This window comes from Mustela nivalis (assembly GCF_964662115.1).
Source record: "Mustela nivalis genome assembly, chromosome: 19".
Lineage (NCBI taxonomy): Eukaryota > Metazoa > Chordata > Mammalia > Carnivora > Mustelidae > Mustela > Mustela nivalis.
Genome location: NC_139038.1, coordinates 28,186,102 through 28,213,588, shown reverse-complemented (window position 1 = coordinate 28,213,588; position 27,487 = coordinate 28,186,102). Strand labels below are relative to the sequence as shown.

General features: G+C 44.9%; 1 protein-coding gene across 1 annotated transcript in view; it reads right to left on the bottom strand.

Annotated features, from left to right (window-relative positions):
- Nucleotides 1-201: 201 nt before the first annotated feature.
- The window catches only part of PARN (poly(A)-specific ribonuclease), a 157,165-nt gene continuing 129,879 nt past the window's right edge, over nucleotides 202-27,487 (bottom strand). Inside the window, exons 23-24 of the mRNA XM_082715015.1 lie at nucleotides 10,123-10,316; nucleotides 202-1,269 (exon numbers count right to left, since the gene is read on the bottom strand). Of these exons, the coding sequence (XP_082571141.1) occupies nucleotides 1,217-1,269; nucleotides 10,123-10,316 (247 nt within the window). The 3' untranslated portion in view covers nucleotides 202-1,216. The remainder of the gene's footprint in view (nucleotides 1,270-10,122; nucleotides 10,317-27,487) is intronic.

Sequence of the window (27,487 nt, the reverse complement as noted above, 5' to 3'; positions counted from 1 at the left end):
CCAGCCCCCGGCAGCTGACTCACTCATAAAGGTATAGGGTCAGAGGTTTAAAAAAAAAGAAGAAACAAAAATTCATGAACATCAGGCTTCGTGACTTACCAGTGCTTTTTAGGGGTGATCTTTCGAGAGAAACATATCCATGTAAAGATCAAATTCATCATTCACTTACAAAAACAAGAAAAAGGAAAAAAAAAACCAGAATCCTATGAAAATTCCTTTAATTTTCATCTTTCGGAAATACATGTTTCATTTTTTATTTCCATGATACAAAAAATGTTCAGTATCTAACAATGATCTCTATAAAGCAGACCTACTGACAACAGATCCGTGAAATTCTGTCGCTGTTGGGATCGATGTCAGTAGAGGAAGGGCTGGTATGCATCGTCTGTGGTTTCAAGCACACGCACACACACGCATATGTGCCACTTCATCCCCAGACACACACACTCAGACACAGACACACACACAGGACAAGCAGGTTGAGATGCGGGGGAGGGAGCGCCGCACTACACGTAAAAACAGAAGATAACTTTTCGTAATTCATACAGTCTGCCATGAGAAACTCACATCTTGGGGCAAAGGACTCTAAATAAATACGGCCCGAAGGCCAAGGCAGAGGTGACGCTCCCCTACAGGTGGACAGCGGGAGACTGTTTCCTTCTGGAAACAGTGGCTTGGGCGCTCCGTATTTTCTGGCAGATGCAGGGGGACGCAGGCAGACGCGAGTGGGCTCTCCATCCATCGGGAGACGAGACGAGCCGCCGGCCAGGGAGGCCCCTGCACCCAAAGAGAGCCCCGCGGAGCGGGGAGGACTTCAACCCCAAACTCATGCTCATGACCACAGCGCCCGAGAATGTCGGCGTTTTGCCTGGTTCACAGCCGGCGTTTCCTGCCCGGTGGATTCTGAAACACGCGAATGTTCACGGTGGGGAAGGGCTTCACGCAAGCGACAAAGGATCGACGGGTGAATGTGCACATTCCTGAAAGCCTACCACCGCGCTGAGTGGCAGCAGACGCTTTACATTAAAAGGGAAGAGAAGAGACATGGCCACAAAAATAAAAACTGGGTTTGTTTGTTTTTTTTCCAGGACGCAGACTTGGTTTCCAAGCCCTCCCATACCACGTTTTATTAAATTAAATACAGTATGGCTTCCGAATGTGCTGGCTGGTTTCGCCTCAGCCACAGCCCCAGCGGTGTTTTTCCCTCCGGCCTCGGTTACCACGTGTCGGGGACTTCGAAGAGCTTGGCCGGGCTGTCGGGGATGCCTCCTGGGGGCGGGAGGTGGACAAAACAAAATGCGGTGAGCACGGAGAGGATGGCAACCAGGGGACCGAGCGACCAGCACGGAACAGAGTGCCAAGGCCAAGGGCCAGGCTGGGCAGAGCACGCCCACAGACGGACTCTACCCATGGGCAGCAGGGCCCAGTGGGCCCCACAGAAATGTCCCACGGAGGATCAAAGACATGTCTCCCTGCTTGGATGTCTCCATTTACTTCCTGGGGGTTAAAATGTGGATGTGCTCCTATGTCTCGGGCGGGGTGGGGGAGCAACATCCTGTACTGGCCCCTAGCCACCACACTGGGCACCCAGTTCATTTCACTTTTTTTTTTTTAAATTAAGAAAGTTCTATGCCTAATGTGGGGCTTGAACTCATGACCCCAAGATCAAGAGTCACATGCTCCACCGACTGAGCCAGCCATGTGTCCCTCTGTTCCTTTAATCCTCATAAAAGCCCAGCGCAGTTTGGGGCACCTAGAGGGGTACAGTCGGTTAAGTGTCCAACTCTTGGTTTCTACTCAAGTTGTGATCTCAGGGTCATGAGATCGAGTCCCATATCGTGCTCCGTGCTCAGCACAGAGTCTGCCTCAGATTCTCTCTTCCTGTCCCCTGCCCCTCCTGCTTGTGTGTGCATGCACTCTCTCTCTCAAATTAATAAATTAATTAAAAGAAAAAAACCCGGCACAGTGGTATCACTACCTGCATTTTACAGATGCAAGAACAGGCTCAGAGAGGCCAGATATGGTGACCAGCGTCACACAGCCAGCGCGAGGCTGAGCGGGAACGGGATCCTCCCACCGCACCCGGAGCCCTGCTGCATCCCGGGGCTCCAGGTTTCTCTGTGCTGGGTGCTCTGTACCAGCACCCAGAAGAGAAACCCAAGGGGCTGGTGGCCTTTTCAGAGAAGCTGACCAGTGGGAGAGTTCAGAAACCCCCCAAAGGGGCCCAAGAAGAAGCATGCAGCCATTTCAGAGTTCAGCAACACCGGCTAAGTGTTGATAGGTTTCTTTGGTGACAACAGTTTCACCCGGAAGCTGGAAGCCCTTCTGCTCCATTCACGCCGTTCCCCGTATCAGCAGCGGCACAGTCGGGTCAGGGCCTGGACCAACCGTGCCCGGAGCTGAGCACAGGGGAATTAAGTCAGGGAAGAGAGTGGCCACGATGGAAGCGTGACAGCCCAGGCGCTCCTGCATGGGTGGTGACGTGCATTACTTTTTACTTAAGCAGGGTTGGCCGGGAAAATCGGCAAAGCTAACCCCAGCTGCTCACACTCCAAGATTCCAAAAGGGGGGAGAGGGCTCGGCTGCTGCCTAAAATGGTAACTTTTAAAACTGGAGGAGGTGCAAAGTTCTGCAGAGTAGGAAATCACTCAGCCCAGAGTGGCCACCTCAATGGCAGGAATGTCTAAAGATAACTGGGTCTGAACACACGAAATAACATAGGATTTCAGCCAACACGAGAACTCCCATGGGTGATCACGGACTGAGACGAAGTCCAGACGGAGAGGACGAGGAGACTGGGGAAGGGACACTTGGGAGGCTTCTGTCCCGTGTCATACCGCTTTGTTGGCACTCCCAGCAAAGACTGAGATGGTTCTTGGGAAGTGAAGAGGGACACGAGATGCTCCCACGTGACAGACTCCTAGGATCCAGTTAGGTTATTAGAGAACGAAACACTAAGACACTCCCCTCTGCAGAGCGAGTAAATCCTGCAGATGGGCCGGGAAGAGACATCACAGGCCTGACCTTCTCAATCACACACATTCATACAATAGCTGATTGCTGGGGGGGTGGGGGGGAGAAACGTAAGGGCATTTTCATAATCTACATATCAGAGAAACATCACCGCAGCCAATCAGCTGTTTTATAGGCTTTGTTTTGTCTTTTTTTTTTTTTTTTTAAGATTTATTTATTTATTTGAGAGGAAGAGAGAAAGAGAGCGTGACTGGAGGGGGAATTGGGGCAGAGGCAGAAGCAGACTCCCCGCTGAGCACAGATGCGGGGCTCGATCCCAGGACCCCGGGATCATAACCTGAGCCAAAGGCAGATGCCCAACCGACTGAGCCACCCAGGCGCCCCACCAATTAGCCATTTTAAAGGTTAACAGCCACAATGCTGAGTGTGGGGAAGCGAAACAGATTCAAACTAGCTGTGAGGGAACTCAAATGAACAAAAAAGCTAAGCGGCTGAGAGCAAGTGCACTGTCATACTTATGGCAGCACCTGCTGTCCGCTGGATGGGACGGTGTGCGGGCGTGGCGGAACGCACAGGAAGTGACTCGGTGAAGAGCGGGTGAGAAACAGCGGAATGTGCAGAAGCTTTGGATAAGCAAGCCAGGCTCGGCCATTTGACTAGCTGTATGGCTTTGAACAACGTTCCCTGGCTCATCTCTCAGCGGCGCCGAGTACTACGTCCTGTTGCACATGCCTGTGGTGGTACGGCCGAGTCCCTGGCACACGGCAAGTTTGTTGTGGATGTCAGGTCCCTTCCTGTTAGCAGTAAGGTGGCCCAACACTGAACACAGTTGTTCTCCAGGAAGCTGACAGCCTGCTATCAAGATGATCCTGGTTTTCATTACTAAAATGTGCAGCTGCTGAGCATCAATGTGTCCAGAGGAACCAGAATGTTAAGAACCATCTAAAGGAGACCCAGACCAGAGGAAGCTGGAGGTCACTGCTGGTGTTCTTTCTAGCACTTTCCAGAAAGGGAGTGCTGCAGACTGAAGGGTCAGTCTCAAAGCTGGTGGATAAGGAGCTAGGTCTGTTTTAGGGAGCTTGAGGGCAAAGAATTATTCTGGAACAATTTTTCTTTTTAAACAAATATTTGAGGACGTCTGCTTCCTGTCAGGATGGATCTCAATGCGTACTTTGGAACATATGCGAAAATCACCTCAAAATGGACTGCACATCTCACTGTAAAATCTAAAACTTCTAGAAGAAAACACAGGAGAAAATCTCTGTAAATCTGGAGTCAAGCAAAGATTTCTTAGATGTGATGCAAAGCCATAATCTGAAAAATGTTAAACTGGATTTCCGTAAAATTTTAAACTTCTACTATTTGAAAGTTACTATTAAGAAAGTGAAAAGAAAAGCAGAGTCTGGAAGAATGTGCAAAACACCCAAAAGGATTTGTATCCAGAATCTACAAAGAACTCTCAAAACTCATGGAGAAGAAAACAACCTGATGAAAAAAATGGGCAAAAGATTCAAAAAGACGTTCCGCAAAGAAGAGATCTGGATGGGAAATAATCACACAAAAGATGCTTAGCATCATTAGTCATTAGGGAAACTCAAGTCAAAGCCCTATGAGACACCACTACAGGCCCAATGGAATGGCTAAAAGGGACCACTGGTACCAACACTGGTAAAGGTGCAGAGCCACCGGAAGCCTCGCCGGCCAACGGCGAGAATGCACCACAGTGTGTGGCCATCTTGGAAAACACTGAGCCCGTTTCTTAGAAGGGGAGACATGCACTTGCCATGTGACCCAGCAACTCCACTCTTTGGTATTTACCCCAAAGAAACAAAAACTTAGTTCATACAAAAACCTGTTGGCACATGCTTACAGCAGCTTGATTCTGAGTTGCTAAAAAGTGGTAACAACCTAAATGCCAATGGGCAAAATGGATAAAGAATGATACATACATAAAACAGAACACTACTCAGCAGTAAGAAGGAACTGGTACTGAAATAGCAAAATGAATTCTCAAATGTATTAAGAAAGAAGCACATCAGTGGTTGCCAGGACCTAGGGGAGGGAGGAGGGATGGGGCGTGAGAGAATCTTCTGGAATGATACAAATATTCTCTCTCTTGATCATAATGATGGTCATATGGTCAAATGGTCACATTTGCAAAAACTCATCAAATTGGGCACCCGAAAGCGACGACCTCCTGTAAGTAAACTATCTTAATAAAGCTGACCCTGCAAAAGATACTAGGAATGTTGCTTGAAGATCTAACAAAATTTTACTATAAAATATTATGCTGATAATAAAAATCTGACCAGGAGTTTTTTTTTAAATGGAGAAAGAACAGGATACCAAACTGACTATGAGGTATGATGTCCATGATGTATAAAAATGACAAGAAGACTAAACACACTTGTTACTGGATTATCAGCCAACCATGGGGTTTGATTTTCTTCTGTTTTTCTGCATTTTATAGGTCTTCAAAGTGAGCATGTTATCTTTATTAACAAAACGACAAAAGAAAGTAAAAAGTGGTCAACGCGAAAGGTGACCGTTGGGGCTTCTTTACCCTTCTTCTGTCCAGAGCTGAAAGGGACAGATTCTACGAGGGAAGACATTTCTGCCCTCTGGTGAATCCAGAACAGCGTCTCAAACACTGGAGATCTGCCATTGTATCATTTTCTGGAGTGGAAACCTGGAGTGAGAAAGATCCTGGGGGGAGCTACACAGACGTATTCAATTGGGAGATGCTCCCGCGGGCCCGGTGAAGGGGCGGTTTCCCACACCAAGAAGGCAGAGCTTCCCGGGGTGGAGGGCTGCCAGGGGAACAAGGACTGAGCAGCAGACTGGCCCACCACACAGCACAGAGGCCACACGGAGGCTGTCAGCCACATTTTAATTGAGGGCTTCGAAAGTTCCTTGGCTACACTTCCTGAGCCTGGATGGTCAGCAACTGCAGACCGCCGCTCAGGTCCTAAATTTTCATACTGTAACCTTAAGGATGGAAGCTTGAAAAGTTCAATGGATTCCTCAAGACTCCAATGATACTCCTGGTTCTTGGCAAATATTTTAAGGGCTGCTGTGTTGTGTTTTCAGTGGAAGAAGGAAAAGACTTGTAGCAGCCTCTCTAGGACATGACACAAAAAATCACCAGGAATCGTTGGCATCTTGGGCACTTATCTGCCAAAGCTAACAGGGCATGAGAGAACTCTGGCTACTGGACCGTCTGACGATATTTTGAGATTGGGCAGTCTGGTCAGCGACAGGACACTGAAACACAATTCACTCATCAGCAAGAACGAGTGTGCTATGGACACCCGTCCAATAAACCCTGTCTGGGGAACATCACCTAGGGGTACTTCAGTGCAGCCCGAATGGCACACAGAACTCTGGTTCTTTACCTACAAGCAGAGAACGTACCTTGAATTCCCCCAAGGAAAAGTAGATAGCGCCACCAATTTAGCTAATCCTACTAAATAGAAAAGCAACTGGCTCGTGTTCTATGTTTGTAGCCTGGACACTGGACAGAAACAACACTTAGGAGAAAAATATTTGCTAAGTATATAATATGTACATAGTAAACTCCTAAAGAGAACGGTCGCTTGGGTCCCATGACTTCATCATGAGCAAGTCCAAGTTGGCAACTGTTTCCTGCTCTTAACCGGCTGCCAGAAAAGCCATCTTTATGTAAAGGGTCCTCCGTTTCTTCTAAAGTTTGGATCAATTTCACATACTGCACAGTGATACAACGTGGGGAATGCAGATCAGACCGCCCTCCCCAGTGCCCCCAGTACCAGTTATACTGGACTTCGCAAGTCTGAATTCTTTGGACCTGTTTCCTCTCCAGAAATTGGAAATACTGGTATCTATTCTTGATCGGGTTTTTATACGGAATAGACAGTAAAGGAGGCTCCTGGCACAATGCCTGCTACAGGATATAAACTAGGAACAGTCAGTCATTCCTTTTGCAATTTAAGTCATTCTGCTAGCTGAGAAGGGGTCTAGGACTGAGCTCTTAATGCATCTTCGATATTAAAATGTATAGCTAAGACAGACGACACTGTTACGTGTGGGATTTACTGAGCACCAACTGTCCCCGGACTGCTACAATACACAATATTCTCTGGTCCGACTTTTTGCGACTTCCTCCTGGGAAAACAGAAACCTCCCTCCCAGGTCAAACAGTGTCTTTTATATTTCTCACGTCTCCGCCAACCCAACACACCTTCATGAATCACCTGCGGCCCTGTCAAGAGACTCTGGCCAGGAGGAGAGCTCAGACAGGACGCCTGAGAACCTGTCTCTGCAGGTCAGACTTTCCCACGCCCTACCGAACTGTCCCAACAGATGGCTGCCAACACCCCAACTGGGGCGTCACAGCTCCTGGAACCCTCTGAACCCTTGAGTGCTTAATACAGACCCTACATAGGTCCAGACCTTTGTATTCTCACTCACTACAGGACCTTATGACAGTCGGTGAGCAGTCAAAACTGGTCAACGCCACAGGCTCAGAGCCTGGTTACCTCACCCAACATCCTGCCGGGAATAGTAGCGCTAAACGCTTACAATAATACAGCCAAGAAGGACCTGTGAAACTTCTAGCTTTGTGCTGCTGCAAGGCCTCACCCGATGAATGGTGCCCCAGAAGCGCCATCCGCTCCATTCTCTGATTCAATTAAAAACTGTCAAGATGTTTCTCTCTTTCTCTTTTAGCGGGACTGACAAAGAAGTACAAAATCTATCATTTTTTTTTTCTTTTTTAGCTCAAATCTTGAGGCCGTGACAGCTTTCCTGTCAATGGGAGGAAAATAAAAACCTATTTTAATGACAGTATTATACATTCGAACCCCCAAATAACTCACAGAAAGTTTTCACTTAGAATGATGAAAGTTATAAAAGGAGCTAATCTATTCAGGCAGTCTATTATTAGGTATTTTAATGTTAATACCTGTAAGATTATGCTGAGATAGAGGAGGGGGAAAATACCCTGTCATCTTGCGCCTGAGCTCTAACAGATAAGCTGAAAAATTCCGAAGAGACTGAGACAGGAAGGGAGGGAAGACAAGAGAAGACCCCACCCCCCAGCACGCTAGCCATGACCTCTAGAAGTCGTGCTGACATTGAGCGCGGAGGCTGGTTGAGCAGACACCATGCCACAGTGGTAAGAAGGTTATCCCAGGTGAAGACTAAGGGTGTTACAGAATGAAACCTTCTCCGGTGCCCCATTTAGGGAACGGAAGGGAAGCAAGTCAAGGAGAACACTGGGATTCAAGGAGGCAGCGGAAAGAGTCCAGGCTTCAAGCAAGCAGTTTGAGTTTTCAGTTAAAAGTTAAGCCTCAGCGTGGTGTATAAAAGCATATGCGATATTTTTGCTGCCTCTTTGGTTTCACTAGTAACAGTGAGATTCAGAAAACTCCCTGCCGTCAGATCGGGCCACATGTAAAAGGAAGAATTAATCTGAAACACAGTGAAGGCTTAGCTTGGGTATGAATCAAGTCCCGTGGCTTTCCTACACCTTCCTTTGATCTGACTGTTGGTTCTGCTCGCTGGGGAGACCAGCCTGCTGTGAGATAAAGGAGAGGGGCCCTCCAGGCGGGGTCAGCAGCCCTCTTATCCTGGGCAGACAGGCAGTGGCAGAACCGTGCAGGAGAACACCTGTTCTCTTGCAGGACAGACTGAAGGACTCTGTGACCTTGGGCAAGTCACGTTACCCTTCACACCTGCAATCTCTTAACTGTGAAACAGACCTTGAGGACCGCCTCAGAACTTTAAAAGAAAGAACTCCCACCCAGTGTGAAATGCCCCGCCGGCCCTGAGCAAGAAGCAGTCAGCGAGGGCTTTAACTGTTGTCCCCAACAGCTGTGGGACCCGGTAGGTGACTGCTGGATCTTCCCAGCGGGGAACTGGCCCGGCCGACCATCGAGACCTTCCGTCATGTTGCAGTCCAGCAGTGCAGAGGGCCTGAGCACAGGGGATGAGTTTGGTCATGAGCCGCCTCCCCCCGCGCCATGGCATCTGGGTGATGGAGAGAGTGTGGGATTTGGCCTCGGGCAGGCCCAGACTTACCTTCTGGTGCTAGCTATATGGACCTACCCGTGTTTCTAAACCTCTCTGAGCCAGACACCTGCGTCCCTGAGACAGGATGGTAATCCCCTACGTCAGGGCTTTTGTGAGAAAGGGAGGCTCCCCCTACAGCTCTTCGCACATACTAGGCTCTCAACAGGGTAGCTTCTGGTTTCCTTTGCTCCTTATGTAATTCTGCGTATGAGAGAGAAATCCGGGCTGCCTGGCAAAGTTTTGCTGGGAACGGTGAAAACGCTGCCACCGAAAATAACATGTGTAGGAGGAGGGCTCTGTGCAAATTTAAATGCACATTTAAGATACTAGGCTACTTACACACATCAGCAAAACCTCTAAACCATGGAGGAAAGGGAGAGTATTACCAAAATGGAGTAACCATCTTTAACTGAGAAGGCCCCTGCCAAGCCCTCCTCTATCAAGAGACAGGGCTTTTTAGGGATTCCTTAAATTAAATGGATCCTAAAAAGCATCTGGTCCCGTGGAAAACTACAGCAGTCCCCCTCATCTGCGGGGGACACAGTCCAAAACACGCAGTGTGTGCCTGAAACTTCCGATAGTACCAGCCCCCGCAGACTCCATGTTATTTCCGGTACACCCACAGCTGTGACAAGGCTGAATTGATAAATGGGGCACAGTAAGAGATGAACAAGCGCTAATAACCAGAGAGAACAACGACAATAAATGTACTGTCACAACAGTCGTGTGAACTGGTTTCTCTCAAAAAAATCTTACTGTCCCGGACTCACCCTGCTTCTTGTGCTCATGTGAGATGATCAAGTGTCCTTGTGAGAAGACAAGTGAAGGTAATGACAAAGGCATGGTGATCTCGCCTTAGGCTACCAGTGACCTTCTGGTGATACGTATGACGTATGACGGAAGGATCCCCTGCTTTCAGACTGTGGTTGACTCCGGGAAACCGTGGATAAAGGGGTTGATGGCAGGAGTGGGGGAGATTACTGGACATGGGCTTTGCCACCAACCGAAGCCCCGCCATCATTTCTCCCCCCAAACTATGAGTTTCTAGAGCATTAAAGAGTACACAACCCCAGAACTCTACTGAGATCTTCTACAAACCTGCTGGTGAAAGGTCCTTCTTCATTCTTTTTAACTTCTTGGCCTTTTTCCTTCCCTCGGAGACGGGTTCTGCACAGGACTCCGTGGGCTCGAGCTCGGCGTCAGAAATCTCCCCCGATACTCTGGCCTCCAAGTCAGCTTCTGCTGGGCTGGGACTCAGGCTTCTCTTTTCTACCGTGCCGGTGGCTGTAAGACTGAAACACACACAATGGAATGACACGAAAGGTGTTGAGAGTAACAGAAACACTAGCCTATAGAATGTCTTCGCACTCTGAAGCCTGTTACCACTTAACCAGCAGCCAACAGCACGGGCGGCTGCCACCTGTACGTGACTGTTAAAGACCTAACTGTTAAAGACAGTTAAAGACCTTAAAGAACCGAAGTCTGAAGGTTTCCCGTGGCGACAAGCTTATTCAGAAGCAAGTTCTGTGTTATGTTTGTGTAGAGACACAGACGAATCTGAATTCTTCTCAGCGCTTCCAAGAACGAAATTTTTTTAAAGATTTTATTTATTTGAGAGAGAGAGAGAGCATTAGTGGGGGGCGGGGGAGGGGCAGAGGGAGAAGCTGACACCCTGCCGAGCAGGGAGCCCGATGCGGGGCGCGATCCCAGGACACTGAGATCATGACCGGAGCTGAAGGCTGAGGCTTAACCCACTGTGCCACCCAGGTGGCCCCTTGAAGCACCAAATTTTCAAGAAAATTCTTGGTTTCTGTTTTTGTGGAGCTACTACAGTAGAAGAGCAGACTAGAAGAGTAGAGCTGCCATAATAAAATAAGAGTTCTTGGTGGTACCGAAGCGGAAGACGGCACTGTTACCCTCACGACTGCCTAGTGCACGCACAGCGCAACAGACGAGTGCGTGAGCGTGTCAGCGATCACGTTGCTCGGCATCGGACTACACTGACAGGGCGTGGCCCACCTCCACAGAGTTCTCGTCTGTTCCAAAACGGTGACTTGTCAAATTTATAATTAAACCCGGCTTCACTTTGAAAGCTTCATAGGATGTGACATGTTGAATTAAATCCAATTACATGTCCTGATTTTTCCTTGAGGAAAAGTATGTTCCCTGAAATAGAACTTGATGAGAACAGAGACCGCGTGGCCAATGTGAGTCCTGTCTCCTCTAAATGGGTCCTATAAATAGATTTTTTAGGGTGGCCCCCAAGTTATGAGAAACATCTAAAAATCAAGTCATTCCACCTAAGGGAGGCCATTTGAGTACAGAGAGGGGGCGGGGAGCGAGCGAGGGTATGCCCCTGATTACGCCTCTTCTAAGGAAGTGCATACTTAAAATGTTACATATAAAAAAACACTCTGGCTTCCCAGTCATCCCAATTCCAATTCCTCCATGTAGTCCTGCACTCCCATCTCTGTTTTTTGTACCTGTTCACTCATGTGAAGAAAAAGAATAAACTGTTTTCCTGGTGGTTCTTAAAAGCCACAGGAGGCAGAACGCACGACTCTTACAGCTGGCTGGTCTGCCTCCACCTGTCCTCTACTCCACATATATCATACAGACTTCTCCGAAGCATCTCTTTTATTGAGGGGACACAAGGAAAAGTGGGGAAATAAGTAATATTTTGGGGACATTATTAAATATGCATATGAAAGTTTACTGCTTAAAAACTGATTACTACCTTCAAAAGGTTTTCTTTTTAAAAACATTTTATTGGGGCACCTGGGTGGCTCAGTGGGTTAAAGGCTCTGCCTTCGGCTCAGGTCATGATCTCAGGGTCCTGGGATTGAGCCCCGCATTGGGCTCTCTGCTTGGTGGGGAGCTTGCTTCCCTCTCTCTCTCCCTCTCTCTCTCTGCCTACTTGTGATCTCCATCTGTCAAATAAATAAATAAAATCTTTTAAAAAATTTAAAAAATGAATAAAAAATAAAAACATTGAATGTATTTGGGGGGACAAAGGAAGAGGGAGAGAGAGAGAATCTCAAGCAGACACAGGGCTCCCTCTCATGACTCTGAGCCAAAATCAAGAGCTGGGACATTTAACAGACAGAGCAACTCAGGCACCCTACCCTTAAAACAGTCCTCTTAAAGACAAAAATAATTTTGGCTGGTTTCTGAAAATCTGGAAAATTCAAAAAGTGTCAGAAAATAATAAGGACCCATTGTTCTACCACAAAAGGGGAACAGGCCTAAAAATTCCTCTGTGTTGTAAATCCTGGAGCCTGGTAGCCTCTAAGATGTAAATGTTTAATGAAAACTCAGTTGGGACTTCAAGAAAGACAAGGTCCAGAAATAGCCCCAAATGCATATAGAAATCTAGTGTACAATGAAGGTCATATTTCACATTACTGGGACAAAGATGAACTTTAAAGAAATAGTGTCAGGATAACTGAAAAAGGATAAATTAGGCCCCAAATTCCTCACTTGGTACAAAAGCATAAACACCAAACAGATCGGATATCTACATGCCCAGAATGAAAAATGGGTGAGTTCCTCCAAAATCTGAGTGTACAAAAAGGCTTTCTCATTATGACTTGTAATTCAGACACAGTAAAAAAAAAAAAAAAAAGTACCAATTTGACCTCCTAAACATTTTTTTTTTTTTGCATGGTGGTCAGTAAGATAAGCCAAGTCACAAGACGAATGAGAAACCAGGGAAAAGTATCTGTAGCGTAGATCATAGATAAAAGGTTAATGTCCCTGATACACAAATAACTCTCAAACCGGAGAGAGTCAGGGCAAAGCCACAAACTCACTGTTAGAGAGAGGAGTGTGGCCACATCTAACAAAACCCGGTATTTACTTACCCTTTGAGTCCACAGGCACACTTTTCGGAACATGAAAGACACAGGTCCACCAATGAACAAATACATACGCACAGGTCATTCCCTGCAGCTTTCTCTGAAACTACAAAATACCGCCAAGCCAAAATAAAACGCCTAAATGTCGAGGTATCGGAAATTGGTTAAATAAACTGTGATACGTATAATCAGGGAAGTTCTGAGCCATTATAAGAGAGAATGGAGACCTCAAAGATCAGACAGGGAATGACTTCTAGTAAAAAACAAACAAATAAACCCACAAAAAAAACAAGGTGGGAAAAAAGCAAAGTGCAAAAGAGCCATTTATAAACCCAGCGCTTGCCACCTTCAGTAAGGAAGGGGGAAGAACTCAAATCCTGAGGTCTTCAGGGGTTTGCTTCTGTTGCTGAATGAGTGATGCCAATTCTGAAAATACCGAGATGTGTTTCAGTACCGAGCAAAGCCGTAAACACGCGGATGTTGGAAGCCAGACACACCAATACTGGGGTGTGGGAAGAAAAGGAAGAACCCTGTGGAGATTAAATGAAATGGGAGACAGACTCAAGATTTTAACATAAATATGTGTCTATGTGTGCACTCATGTTTGGGGGATGTATGTGTGTATATCCAAGCATTACCACCGAAAAGGGCGTAGAAGCAAAGAAATCTCACTAGCGGTGAGCACATTTGGTGTCCACATCTTAATTTCTAATACCGTACTTTAAAAACAAACAAACAAACAAAACAAAACCCAGAGCTTCCAGAAGAACTGGCTGATTCCACAGCTGGGGTTACTGGAGGCCTGCGATGAGACTGGAACATCTTGCGATATGAGAAAGCAGGAAAGTGCTGAAGATGTGCGGAGGTGTGTTACAAGGACCGAGGCCCAGCCGGGAAGGGCTCTCACCGGCCAGGTATCAGAGCACCAAAGTAAGAGGCAGTAACAGGTTCTGAACTGAAGAAATAGGAATCCATGTGTTTACGTAACACAGGACACAAAGGGAGGGAGAGAGGGAGGAAGAAGGAAGAGCTCTTAGGCGGGATACTGACTCAGAACCAGTAATGGGGAAGAGAAATGGAGCTGTTAGCTGACCCCTCTGCAACCCTCCCACGAAGGATGGTTGAGGCAAACGCGCCGGCAGCTGCTCCACACGGGGGTTGTTCTGGTGGCGAGGAGGATATCTGCACGGTCTGGAAGTGTCTCCCCTCTCCCAGGGCCTGCACTGCAGTCAGGACTGTGGAGCTGAAATGTCACCATGAAGAAACATCAGACAAACCCAAACGGAAGATATCTTCCTGAAAAAGAGTGGTCGGGGAGGGGTTGGTGTTCCTCAACAGTGTCACCGTCCTAAGAGACTAAAGGGATATGAAAACTGGATGCAATACGTTATTATAGACTGGGCGTTATAATGGGGGAGTAGTGATGCAGATAATACGAGATCAGATACTAAAATGTGGATATGAGCAGTAGAGCATCATATCAATGGTGAATTACTATGGTTGGTCACTGTACTACAGGTGTGTACAGGGGGAAAAAGTATGTTGGGGGTCAAACTAGGAGGTCAAATGCAGAATTTTGCTACAAGCATAAGGTACTGATTATGCAGCCAGTGGAAATCAAATTCTTCTAGGGTGACTATCTCCATTAACTTCTTCCTTTCAGTAGGGAAGGGAAAAAAAAAAAAAGGTTGCTAAGGGGTGGTATTTACAAGTTCCTGCAAACACCTGTAAAACCACAAAAATCTGGCTGCCCCATGAAGTTTCGCTCTCTTTCTTTTAAATGAGGGCATTCTTTACATGCAATGAAATTTGCTCAATTTCTGGAATTGCATACAACCACGTAAACACCAGAACAGCCAAGACACAGAACGGTTCCCTTTAAGAAGATTCCTTGTGCCACTGTGCACTGAACTCTCTTGCCAGCAAACACGGATCTGCTTGCAGACACTATATTCTGCCTCTTCTGGAAAGTTCACACAAATGAAATTGTACAGTATTTAATCCTCCGTGTTTGCCTCTTTTACTTCACATGACGCCCTTAGAACCAGCCACACTGCTGGTGGTCCTGGTATTTTACCCCCATCACTGAGTTGTCGTATTTCCCGGTACGGCTATACCACGATTCATTTACTCGTTTACCAGTTGAGGGACATTTGGGCTGCTTCCAATATTCTGCTATTGTCAATAATAAGACTCTGAACATCTGCGTAAAGGCTTTTCTGAGTTTTATTTTATTTACTTATTTTTAAAGATTTTATTTATTTATTTGACACAGAAAGAGAGATTTCAAGTAGGCAGAGAGGCAGGCACAGAGAGAGGGGGAAGCAGGCTCCCCACTGAGCAGAGAGCCCGATGCGGGGCTTGAACCCAGGGCCCTTGAGATCAGGACCTGAGCTGAAGGCAGAGGCTTTAACCCACTGAGCCACCCAGGTGCCCTAAGATTTTTTTTTTTTTTTTTTTTTTTAAATCACGGTAAAATACACATCACAGAAAACTTGGCCATGTCAACCACTGCAAGCACACAGCTCAGCGCTGTTAAGTATACTTCCAACGTTGTGCAACCACCACGACTCTCCATCTCCAGGACCCTCTTCATCTTGCGAAACTGAAACCCTGTTACCCATTAAACAGTAACTCCCCATTCTCCCTTCCCCCCAGCCCCTGGCAACCACCATTCTTTCTGCCTCTTTGGTTCTTACTCGTCTGAGTATACTTACTGAAAAATATATTTACACTTACTAAGTATTACTTACTTACTCGTAGAAGTGGAACCACAGAGTATTGTCTCTGTTTGTGACTGGCTTATTTCATGTAGCACAATGTCAAGCAAGGTTCACTCATGTTGAAACAGGTGTCAGAAACACCTTCCCTTTTACGGCTGAATAATATTTCATCGTGCGGATATACCACATTTTGCTCATCCATTCACCTGGCAGTGGACACCTACCCTGCTTCCAGACTTCAGCTGTGAAAAATACTAATAGGAACAGGGTGCACAAACAGCTCTCCAAGACCCTGCTTTCCATTCCTTTGGGCATATGCCAAGAAGGGGAATTGCTGAGTTACATGGTAAGTTTGCTTTTAGTTTTCGAGGTAGCCTCCTGCTATTTTCACAGCAACATTCCCACAAGAGCGTATGAGGCTCCCGTTTCTCCATATCCTCGTTAACACTTGTTCTATTCTATTTTTGTTTTTTTTTTTAAAGATTTTATTTATTTATCAGAGAGAGAGAGGGGGAGAGAGCGAGCACAGGCAGACAGAATGGCAGGCAGAGGCAGAGGGAGAAGCAGGCTCCCCCCTGAGCAAGGAGCCCAATGTGGGACTCGATCCCGGGACGCTGGGATCATGACCCGAGCCGAAGGCAGCTGCCTAACCTTTGAATGGTAGCCATGCTAATGGGTTTAAGGTGTTATCTCATTGTGGTTTTGATATGCATTCCCCAGTGATCAGTGATGTAAGAATCTTTTCATGAGTTAATCGGCCATTCATTTATCTTCTTTAGAGATACAGCTAATGCAAGTTCTTTGCCCATTTTTGAATTGGGTTGGTTTTTGTTGTTTCTGTTCCTCATACATTCTAGATAGTTATCCCTTATCAGATATAGAAGTTCATTTTGTATATGGTGTGACGTAAGAGTCCAACTTCATTCTTTTGTGTGTGGATATTCCATTTACCCAACACCGTTTACTGGAAAGACTGTCCTTTCCCCATTGCTCAGTTTTGCCATTTTTATTGAAAATGATCTGACAGTTCATGTGAAGGTTTATTTCTGGGTTCTCTATGCTATTCCATCCACTCTATATCTGTCTTTATGTCAATAACACACTGTTTTGGTTACTGTGGTTTTTTTTTTTTTTTCAAGATTTTATTTATTTATTTGGCAGACAGAGATCACAAGTAGGCAGAGAAGCAGGCAGAGAGGAGGAAGCAGGCTCCCCGCTGAGCAGAGAGCCCGATGCAGGGCTCCATCCCAAGATCCGAGCCAAAGGCAGAGGCTTGAACCCACTGAGCCACCCAGGTGCCCCTGGTTACTGTAGTTTTGGAGTAAGTTTTAAATCAGCAAGTGTTATTAGTCCTTCTAATCTGTTTTTTTTTTTTTAAGATTTTATTTATTTGACAGAGAGAGAGAGAGATCAAAAGTAGGCAGAGGCAGGCAGGAGGGGGAGAGGGGGAAGCAGGCTTCCTGCTGAGCAGGAGTCCAATGTGGGGCTTGATCCTAGGATTCTGAGATCATGACCTGAGCTGAAAGCAGAGGCTTAACTCACTGAGACACCCAGGTGCCCCCAAATCTGTTCTTTTTCAAGATTGTTTTAGCCATCTAGGATACCTTGGGAATCCATAGGAATTTTAGGATGGATTTTTCTATGTCTGCAAAAAAATGTCACTGGGATTTTGACAGGAATTGCAGTGAATACATAGATCACTTTGGTCAGCCCTGTAATCTTGATAATATCAGGTTTTCAAATTCATGAACCTGGGGTATGGGGTGTCTTTTCATTTATGTAGATCTTTCATTTCGTTCAGCAATGTTTTGTAGATGGTAGGAAAGAGCTCTCTCCATTCTTCTCTTCTTATAAGGGTACTAACCCCGACATGAGCCCCCATCCTCATAGCCCCAGCTAACTCTGACTACCTCCCAAAGACCCCATCTCCTAATTCCATCAAATTGGGGATTAGGGATTAATATAAGAATTTGGGGGTGTGGGTGCCATGATTCAGACTGTAGCACAAGTCCACTAAAATTTTTTTTCTATTTTTTCTTCTAGAAATCTTAGAGTTCTAATTGTTACATTTAAGTCTACAGGTCATTTCAGGTTCATTATGTATATGGTGTGACTTAAGGGTAGAAGTTCAATTTTTGCATACCACTATGCAATTGTTTCAGGTTTATTTGTTTTGGGTTTTTTTGGAGGGGGGGTATTTTTAAATTTATTTTTGAATTATTTACTGACAAAACTAACTTCGCCTGCACTTTTGTCAGGAATTTTTTAAATTTCCAAATTCCTGAAAGTTACTGATCTTCAAAACTTGAGACCAAGAAATCAGAATTCCTGAATTGTAAATTATTCTGTATTTTTCAGAGCACTTGACTTCACGTTTTTAAATAATGAGTTATAATCATAAACAATCAATCACTTTTCTGTGACAGGATTATATTTAAAGTTTCAGGGGATAGTTCTGTAAAATATGATATAATAACAAGTGTATGGTTATTATTATGAATCATACACTGCAACAAAATTATGTATTTCAATAACATGCAAAAAATAATCTCTACTTAATATAGGCATTTGGTAAAAGAAAACATTAAAAGAATAAAACATAAGCACTGAATGACTGCCCAAAAAACATCATTTAAAAATTGTAAGATGGGGCTCGATCCCAGGACCCTAAGATCATGACCTGAGCTAAAGGCAGGGCTTTAACCCACTGAGCCACCAGGTGCCTCTTAAAAGTTATCCTCAAGTGAGATTTTAAAACACACAAGTATTAATTGCTTGGATTAAGTATTAATATTTGTCATAAGACAAATATCCCAGATGTAGAGAAGTTTCTTTCATGTTGTGCTAATGTTGGTCATATGGTTCTGAGTGTGTCCAAAGCAAATACAAGTTGGGCGTTAGACTACATATGGCCCCATATATGCTCATTTCCTCTTTGAGGGATGAACATATTTTGTCTGCTTGCCCTGATTTTGGTTTGGCTGTTAAAAATGATACTGCCTGTCCTAATTCAGATCTCAGATGAGCTGATTTCACATCAAAGTGTTCCAGGATCCTTGTTTACAGCCTGCCTTTGCATTTCTTCTGTGAAAGTAATTACAAAGAACTATAGCCTTAGGGCAATTAGCCAAACACGAAAACACCACTGGATTCTATTAAGATAACGTAATATCTGGGTATCCTAGCAAGGTTAACAGCTCTATTACTACACAGAAACATGTTTCAGAACTGCCAATTTAAAGACTGCCCCCAAAACTTAGTATTTCTTGGAACGAGATTCGCCAGATTTTCGTAAAGTGTACTAATATGTGAAAAGTCATTACTAAATCTGTGTTTACAAAAATGACCCATCGGGAGGGGCAGACAGGGGTACAAACATATATATTTAACAACCCGCCAGCAGCAAATAAGGAGGACAGATCTGGTCGTGGCCCCTTCACTCCCATACCCTCTGTCCTGCTGACCGTAACCTTTGACACCGATTCCGCTCTTCCTTTCAATGTCATGTCCATGGGTTCCTTTGAACTGGTAATACCTATGTTGGTGGTTAAACGTGAACACCCACAAATTTTCTTTCCCTTTATCCTGATTTCTGGACGGATTTTTTTCTCACATTTTGGAGTGACATAACGATCCCTAGAAATGTCAGGAATGGATTCCTGCATGGGGGCGCTGCTGGAAGTCAAGGCATCACTAATGTGTGGTTGTGCTTTGGGGCACTCAATCCTGTTTTCGTTATCTACTTATCTTTCCTGTGCGGGCACCACACTGTTATTATACCTGTAGCTTTACAGTATGTCTTAAAGACAGAGGCTAAGTCCTTCTGTCTGCTGGAGGGTTCACCCTGCTGGATAAAAGAGCCGCCTTTCATTTTAAACATTTTTAAAGATTTTATTCACTTATTTGACAGACAGAGATCACAAGTAGGCGGAGAGGCAGGCAGAGAGAGAACGGGGGGAAGCAGTCTCCCTGCTGAGCAGAGAGCCCGATGCGGGGCTCCATCCCAGGACCCCAGAATCATAACCTGAGCCGAAGGCAGAAGCTTTAATCCACTGAGCCACTCAGGCGCCCCAGCCACCTTTCATTTTTTTTTTTTTTAAAGATTTTATTTATTCATTCGACAGAGAGAGATCACAAGTAGGCAGAGAGGAAGGCAGAGAGAGAGGAGGAAGCAGGCTCCCTGCTGAGCAGAGAGCCTGACGCGGGACTCGATCCCAGGACCCCGAGATCATGACCTGAGCCGAAGGCAGCGGCTTAACCCACTGAGCCACCCAGGCGCCCGCCACCTTTCATTTTAAAGGGTCGCCCAGTTTAGAAAATTCTCGTTTGATACTTCCAGATGACCATTCTAAGCGGCATGTGGGCTTTTATTCCCATTTTACAGGCAAGGTCCCTCACCCTCAGTGACTTGTTCCCAGTCAAATAGCTGGTTGAGTAGACCTGAGACAGTCTTCCAGGTCCGGGTTCTTGGCACTGCTTCACGGCCTCTCCACCACCCAGTCCCATGTTCCAGGACCAGTTCTTCCTGTGAGGTCTTACCTCCAAAGACCCCCTCCGAAGGGCTTTCCCAGGCCCCCTGCAGAGACCAAGCATCCCTGATTGTCCAGCATTTATCCCTCTATTTTGTTTTCCTCCTATGACTCATCTCTGTCTGTACTTCTTACTCACTTCTTGTTTATTCTCTTCCTCTCTGCCATCAGAATGTTCGGCAAGAAAGGGATCTCGTGCTCTTATGGGGCACGGGGCTTCTCAGGACCTGGCCAGGGGCCACCAAGTCAGTCAGGCCTCTGCAGTCAAGGTTTGTAGAGTGGTTGGAATAGATGAAATCAGTGAATGCTTCCACCCCAAGAGCAATAATGCAAATGACAAACAGCAAACTGCTTATTTCCTCCTGAATTATATGTGCTATTAACAGGGTTTACATCCTAGTAGACAGTCAACTTTCCCGCACCCCTAGTAGATAAAGCTATGGGAAAGTAGGAATGTCCCTCTGTGTACAAACTACCTCACAAAGCAAAATGAACTGGAAAAATCTGGGGAAGTGGGAGCTAGAAAATGCATTTTTACTGTTTTCCCAAACTCACATACTGAATTCAAATACCATGAGCATGACTGTTCTGTGTTTGCGGGCATGATATGGGTCGATAAGGGGAGGATGTTTGAGAGCCTATGCTCCATTCAGAAGGCAAGGCCGTGGAGACGGCTGATGAGCTGTGACTTTCATGTCTGCCAAAGAATTTGAATTGAAAAGCAAAAATAGGATCAAATAAGGTATGCCTGTATGACAGCTACCCGGGAATAAAGGGTTATCTCTTGCGGAATGAGAGTCAGGGGAAGAGTAGGGAAAGAGAAGTCCTGAGTATGTTGTGTAAGACTGCGGCTCTGGCCTAGGTATAAAGTTTATTTTTAAATATGAGATTGGCCTAAATAAAAGAAAAATTTGTTTCTGGGTTCCAAAAAATCAATGGCACTCGACTGGAACTTTTTGCGAGAACCCGATTTGAATCCGGCTAAACGATCCCCTATTGCTAACTCATGTTAATACAGGACAAAGATAAATGGATGGTAAACATGAGAGAAATTAATACTAATTCCTAAATAAGGAACCTATACTCAACACAGAATTAGTTGAAGCTGAACTCAGAACATCTGAAATTTTCAGAGGCTAGGATGAAATTTACTTTTGCACTAAAATTTACTTTTGTCCCTGATGGAACGGATTTACTAAGCAAATCAGTAATGTAATAAAAACAAAACAACTCTTCCCACAGCAAAAGCCCAACTATTTCAGAAAATAAACTGCTTTTAAAAACTTTCCAGGAAGTTAAACACGACCAGTTGGAAACACATATTTATCTGTAGAGGGATATAAATAACTTGACAAAGGCACAGAGAATAGGAGAGGCGGCATCAGAGGGCAGGATGTCAGCTCGCTTTGGAGACGACAAGGAGAAAGAAGAGTGCCAAAGGACTTTGCACAGAGGAGGAAACAGAAATCTAAGTGTTGTGTAAAAGCCTGATTCACCCAATAGAGCCCTGCAAAGTATCAGCAAATAACAGGCCCTAGATTCCTGAAACAAGTAGGTGATAAGCACTGAGGCTACGTTAACAGGAGGAAGGGCTACACTAGGGTCCCCACAGCCAATCTTGGGAAGCCAGGGGACCAGCATTCCTCCAGGCCAGCAGCAGCTGGACAGGAGGTTTACTCTGTGCAGAAACTGACCCTCTCACCGAGGGACCAAGTCCAACAGTGAAGAGTAGGCTAAGTAGGGCAGTAAGAAGTAATGAACGCGGCAAGCAGCATACCCTACATACTGAGAATTGGGGCCTCCAGCTTCCTTTTGCCATTCAGAGCCCAAAGCACCAGCAGTCAGGCTTACGTTCCCCAAGCTGCAAGTCAGAAAATCAATGTCTAAAAAACCTTGAACTCTTACAACTAATATCACACTTAATGCAGAATGTTTTTGTCCTAAGATAAGGAATAAGACACATATGCTGGCTCTCACTATTTCTACTTAATACTGTACAAAAAGCCCTAGCCACAGCAGTAAGACAAGAGAAAGAAATAAAATTTATATGGTCCACTGGACAGTGAGAAATACAGTTGCCTTTACTTGCAGCATATGTGATTATCTAAACAGAAAGTACCAAATAGCTTATAAAAAGTATTAGAACTGGGATGCTCAGTCGGTTAAGCGTCTGCCTTCAGCTGAGGCCGTGAACGCAGAGTCCTGGGACTGAGTCCTACATTGGGCTCCCTGCTCAGCTGGGAGCCTGCTTTTCCCTTTTGTGCTCTTCTTGCTTGTTTCACAGAGAGTGAAACTTACTCTAATAAGTAAAGTCTTTTAAAAAGAAGTTATTAGAATAAGTGAATTTAGTGAGGTTCAAGGATACATGATCAACACATACAAATCAACTGTATTTCTTTATATCAGAAATGAACTGGAAATTGAACTTTAAAATATATGATTTATGGGACGCCTGGCTGGCTCAGCCTGAAAAGCATGAGACTCTTGATCTCGGGGTCATGTGTATACCCCATGTTGGGTATACAAATTACTTTAAAAAAATAAATAAATGACTTATAATAGCATCAAAAAGCAAAATATTTAGCGACAATTCTAATAAAGCACATGTCAATTTTACATGCCAAAAATTACAATAAACTGATGAGAAAAATCAAAGAGAACCTAAACAGGGGAAAAGAAACACCACGTACATCAGTTGGAAGATTCAATACAGTTATGATGTCAATTCTCTCCAAAATAGTCTACAAATGCAACATAATCCCAGTAAAGTCTTAGCAGGGTTTTAGTAGACATCAACAAGTTAGCCCTAAACTTCGAAAAGTGAAAAACAAGGATGAAGGATTTAACATCTGATTTCAAGACTCCCTATAAAGCTAAAGTAATCAAGACAGTGAAGGGGTGCCTGGGTGGCTCAGTAGGTTAAAACTTCTGCCTTCGGCTCAGGTTGTGATCTCACGGTCATGGGATCGAGCCCTGCATCAGGCGCTCTCTCTGCCATTCTCTCTGCCTGCTTCTCTGCCTACTTGTGATCTCTGTCTGTCAAATGAATAAATAAAATCTTAAAAAAAAAAAAAAGAAAAAGACAGTGTGATACTGGTAATAGGACAGATGGAGGGGCTCCTGGGTGGCTCAGTCAAAGTGGCTGCCTTTGGCTTGGGTCATGGTCCCAGGGTTCTGGGACTGAGCCCCACATCAGGGTCCCTGCTCAGTGATGAGTCTGCTTCTCCCTCTCCCCCTGTTATCTTGCTTACTTTTGCTCTCTCTCAAATAAATAAATAAATAAATACATACATACATACATACATACATAAAATCTTAAAAAAAAAAAAAAGGATAGATGTATAGACCAGTGGAAAAGAATGAGTCCAGAAAATTATATATATATATATATATATATAGCCACAGGTTTTTGACAAAGAAGTCAAAGTAATTCAACATAGAAAGGACAGTCTTTTCAAAAAATGGTGCAGAACAAATGGATATCTATATACCAAAAAATGAATTTCAAATAGATCACATACCCAAACATAAAACAAAAATATTATAAATGTGACAGGAAAAATAAGACAATCTTTCTGACTTTAGTTCAGGCAAAGATTTCTTAAGTATATCACAAAAAAGCACAAGCCATAAAGAAAATTAGAAGCCTCAGAGAAAATATATGTAATTACAAATTACCTCCTCCTCACCTCCTAACTCTACAGGTAAAAGACATCCGTAAGATGAGCCTCCACACCCAAAGCTTCTTACCCCTTTTTAGTCCATTTTTTTTTTTTTAAGATTTTATTTATTTGACAGAGCTCACAAGTAGGCAGAGAGGCAGGCAAAGAGAGAGGAGGAAGCAGGCTCCCTGCTGAGCAGAGAGCCGGATGCAGGCTCCATCCTAGGTCCCTGGGATCATGACCTGAGCCAAAGGCAGAGGCTTTAATCCACTGAGCCACCCAGGGGCCCCTTTTTGGTTCATTCTTAAATAATGACGGACAGCTGAAAATAGTCAAAATATTTGAAGAAAATCTTCGACATAATATACAAAACCCTAAACAGACTAACACACAAAGAAAAACAAAAACCTGAGGAAACAGAGACAACATAAGGAGCTAAGAAAACTTTAAAAACTACAGGCAGTCTTTGCTTTGCACAAAGTATAGATACAAAAAAATGACTGGACATGCCTACTGTATTAGCAAGTCAATGGATAAACAGAAAAGCCAAGATGTAGCAATAATTACATTACTTGGAGAAAGTATCAAAATAAAGAGTTGAAAGAGGTTGCCTCTGAGGGACAGGATTACTGTAACTTTTTATTATAAAATTTGTCTATTATTTGGCTTTAAAAAATGAAGTTCGTGTATTTCACTGAAAATATTCTAAAAGAAAAAAAAAGTCAAGGACTTCACAAAGATCTGCGTAACACTGTGAAAAACCCTTATACCAGCAGTATATCCGTAGTTGTCTGGTTTTGTTAAGTGGGCACACTCAGCTCTGTTAGACTCATTGGCCTCATGACTTCTGGGTAAGACCTGCTTTTCTGACTTTCGAGTTCTCCTCACTGAAGAGTCAGGGAGGGTGCATAAGATCACCTCCAAGTGTCTTCCTGCTCTATGAGTATATGGCTTTATCAAGGAACACTTCTGCTCACACAGTTACATATGGGATGGATTTTCTTTTCTTTTCTTTTTAAAAAGATTTTATTTATTTGACAGAGAGATCACAAGTAGGCAGAGAGGCAGGCAGAGAGAGAGAGGAGGAAGCAGGCTCCCCGCCGAGCAATGAGTCGGATGCGGGACTTGATCCCAGGATCCTGAGATCATGACGTGAGCCAAAGGCAGAGGCTTAACCCACCGAGCCACCCAGACGCCCCTGGGATGGATTTTCTAAAAAAATCTAGCTCAGGGTGTCTGGGTGGCCCAGTGGGTTGGGCCTCTGCCTTCTGGTCGGGTCGTGATCTCAGGGTCCTGGGATCGAGCCCCACATCAGGCTCTCTGCTCACCGGGGAGCCTGCTTCCCCCCTCTCTCTGCCTGCCTCTCTGCCTGCTTGTAATCTCTGTCTTTCAAATAGATAAATAAATAAATAAATAAATAAATAAGAAAATTAAAAAAAAATCTAGCTCATTTCTTCACCAATGTCCTATAATCTAGACTAGTTTCCAATTTACACTTCCATTCATCTGAATTGGTACATCAAGTAGAAATGACAGCTAAGAAAAAATTCAAAACCAGTTACCTAAACATTTATAGCATCAACATCTTAATCCTACATTTTTTTTTAAAGACATCTCATCTCTTTGAGAATTGCTATTTTTGGTGGTTTCTGTTTTTCTTATAAACCCACCAAATCCAACCTGAGAAGGAAAAAAAAAAAACAAAAAACCCCATAATGTCAGCCGAGTTTTAGGCTCAAATTTGGAAGTGAGCTGTTTCACAGATGATGCAGAAGTAGGTAGGTGGGGCTACCCGATTCACGAAGGACCCGACCCTTCCTTGCTACGTGGGCACTCACCTTTCTCAGCTGCCCACCATAGCCAAAATTATCCAAGCTAACAGAGACGGAGAAGCTGGAGATGAAAGAGGAAGATTAAAAAAAAAAAAAAAAGAGAGAGAGAGATTTTCGTGTGTCATTCGTTCCTGGCTTGTCTTTAGCAAAGCAATAGCCTGACTTTATGTTGTTCAAAAGGAAAAAAATCAGTCTTTAGGGACTCTCCCAATCAGAAACTCAGTAGGAAGGTAAGTTCCCAGAGTGTTCCGAGTTCTCTGGTTCATTCATTTATTTACACCTGTCTCTGAGTGACCGTGGGGCTTCATTGTTAGATGCTAGAAAGCAAAGATGAATAAATAATACCGTTTCACTTTCTACGGGAGTTCTCAAGGCAGAGAATTCCCAAGGTTCTTCCCAGGTGGCATGGAAGGCCTCTCAGAAGGCTCTTCTGACGGTGGGGAAGGATCACAATTGGGCGTATGAGGAGGGAGCAGACACGCTGGGAACAGCACACATGGAAACTGGGATGAGAGAGGTGACCACCCGAATCCGGGTTCTGTCATTTACTGGTTTGGGGACTCCAGGCAGCTTCCTATACTTCCACCGAGTCTCAGTCTCCCTAATTAGGAAACATGTTATTATAAGGATTAACAAAAAAAATGAAGCGCCAACAGCATAAATTACAGCGCCTGGCACGGCAGACTCCTGCATGCCAGCGCCTCCGCTGTTCCCTCCCTGGCCTGCTGGGGGCATGTATCTGGAGAGGATGCCGATCCGAGTCATCAGAGGCAGGGGTCCAAATCCTTGGAAAGAGCCAGGCGAGGAGGAGAGACAGAGAGAAGGAAGAGTGTGAACGGGAGACACAAGCAGCCTGTGTGGGTTATATGGGCTGTCCCCGAGCTGCAAGGCAAGGGCAAGGGCAAGGAGGGAGGTTTTCCAGCGGCCTCCCCAGGGCGCATGAAGCCATCCACTGCCACTATGCATGGGTGCCTCGGACCTGCAGACCAGCAGAATCCAGCCCAAATGCCCTGCTCTGCTGGAAATGCACACAAGGCTTCTGGAAGACATGGTTCCATTTTTTTCTCCATCATCCTAAAAACTTCAAATATACAGAAAAGTTTAAAGAAGAGCATGGTAAATGTCCATTTAGCTACCACTTAGGTTCTAGAATGAGTTCTAGTTTGGGATTGAAGATTTGAAAATGTACAGCCCATTTTAGCTCTTTTGCAGCTGGGAGAAGGGGCACAAGAGGGAGGACGTGAGCGCTTCTGTCGCTCTCGGCCCTGGCTCCCCACAGCTTCCATCTGGCACGCGTCTATCCGGCTGCCGCAAGACCCGCCGGGCCACTGAACAAAGCGGAATCTGCTTCAGAGACCCCTGCGTGGACAAAAGGCAGCACCTCGAGTCTGCAGACAGCATTTACACAAAGAAGCACCTACCAGCACAATGACAAACCCGGTTCTGGGCCACAGCATCCATTCTTCATCCTTACACCCGACCTCCCCCAAGTAAATACCAACCTCCTATTGCTTTGGCTCGCTTAGGATGGACTAGCGTAAGTAAAGAGTATACAGTGACAAAAAAGTATCAGAAAAACGTTACAAATTTCTACCTCTAAGCCATAGATCTAGACAATGTTACACATGTCATAGTTGATTTCAGCTAAAACTACCACAGAAAATACAGAAAGAATCCTAACTGCGTAACTCCACCAGAAAATCTGTTTTCCTACAGTTAACGGACATGTAAAAAAGTAGCACCTCAGTGTGCTACCTAAGTGTGCGGAGGGCAAATTCAATCGTTAGCACCATTAAAAAAAAATTACACTCTTCCGTGAAGGTAAGTACAAATAATATAACCCGTTCTTACAAACACAGA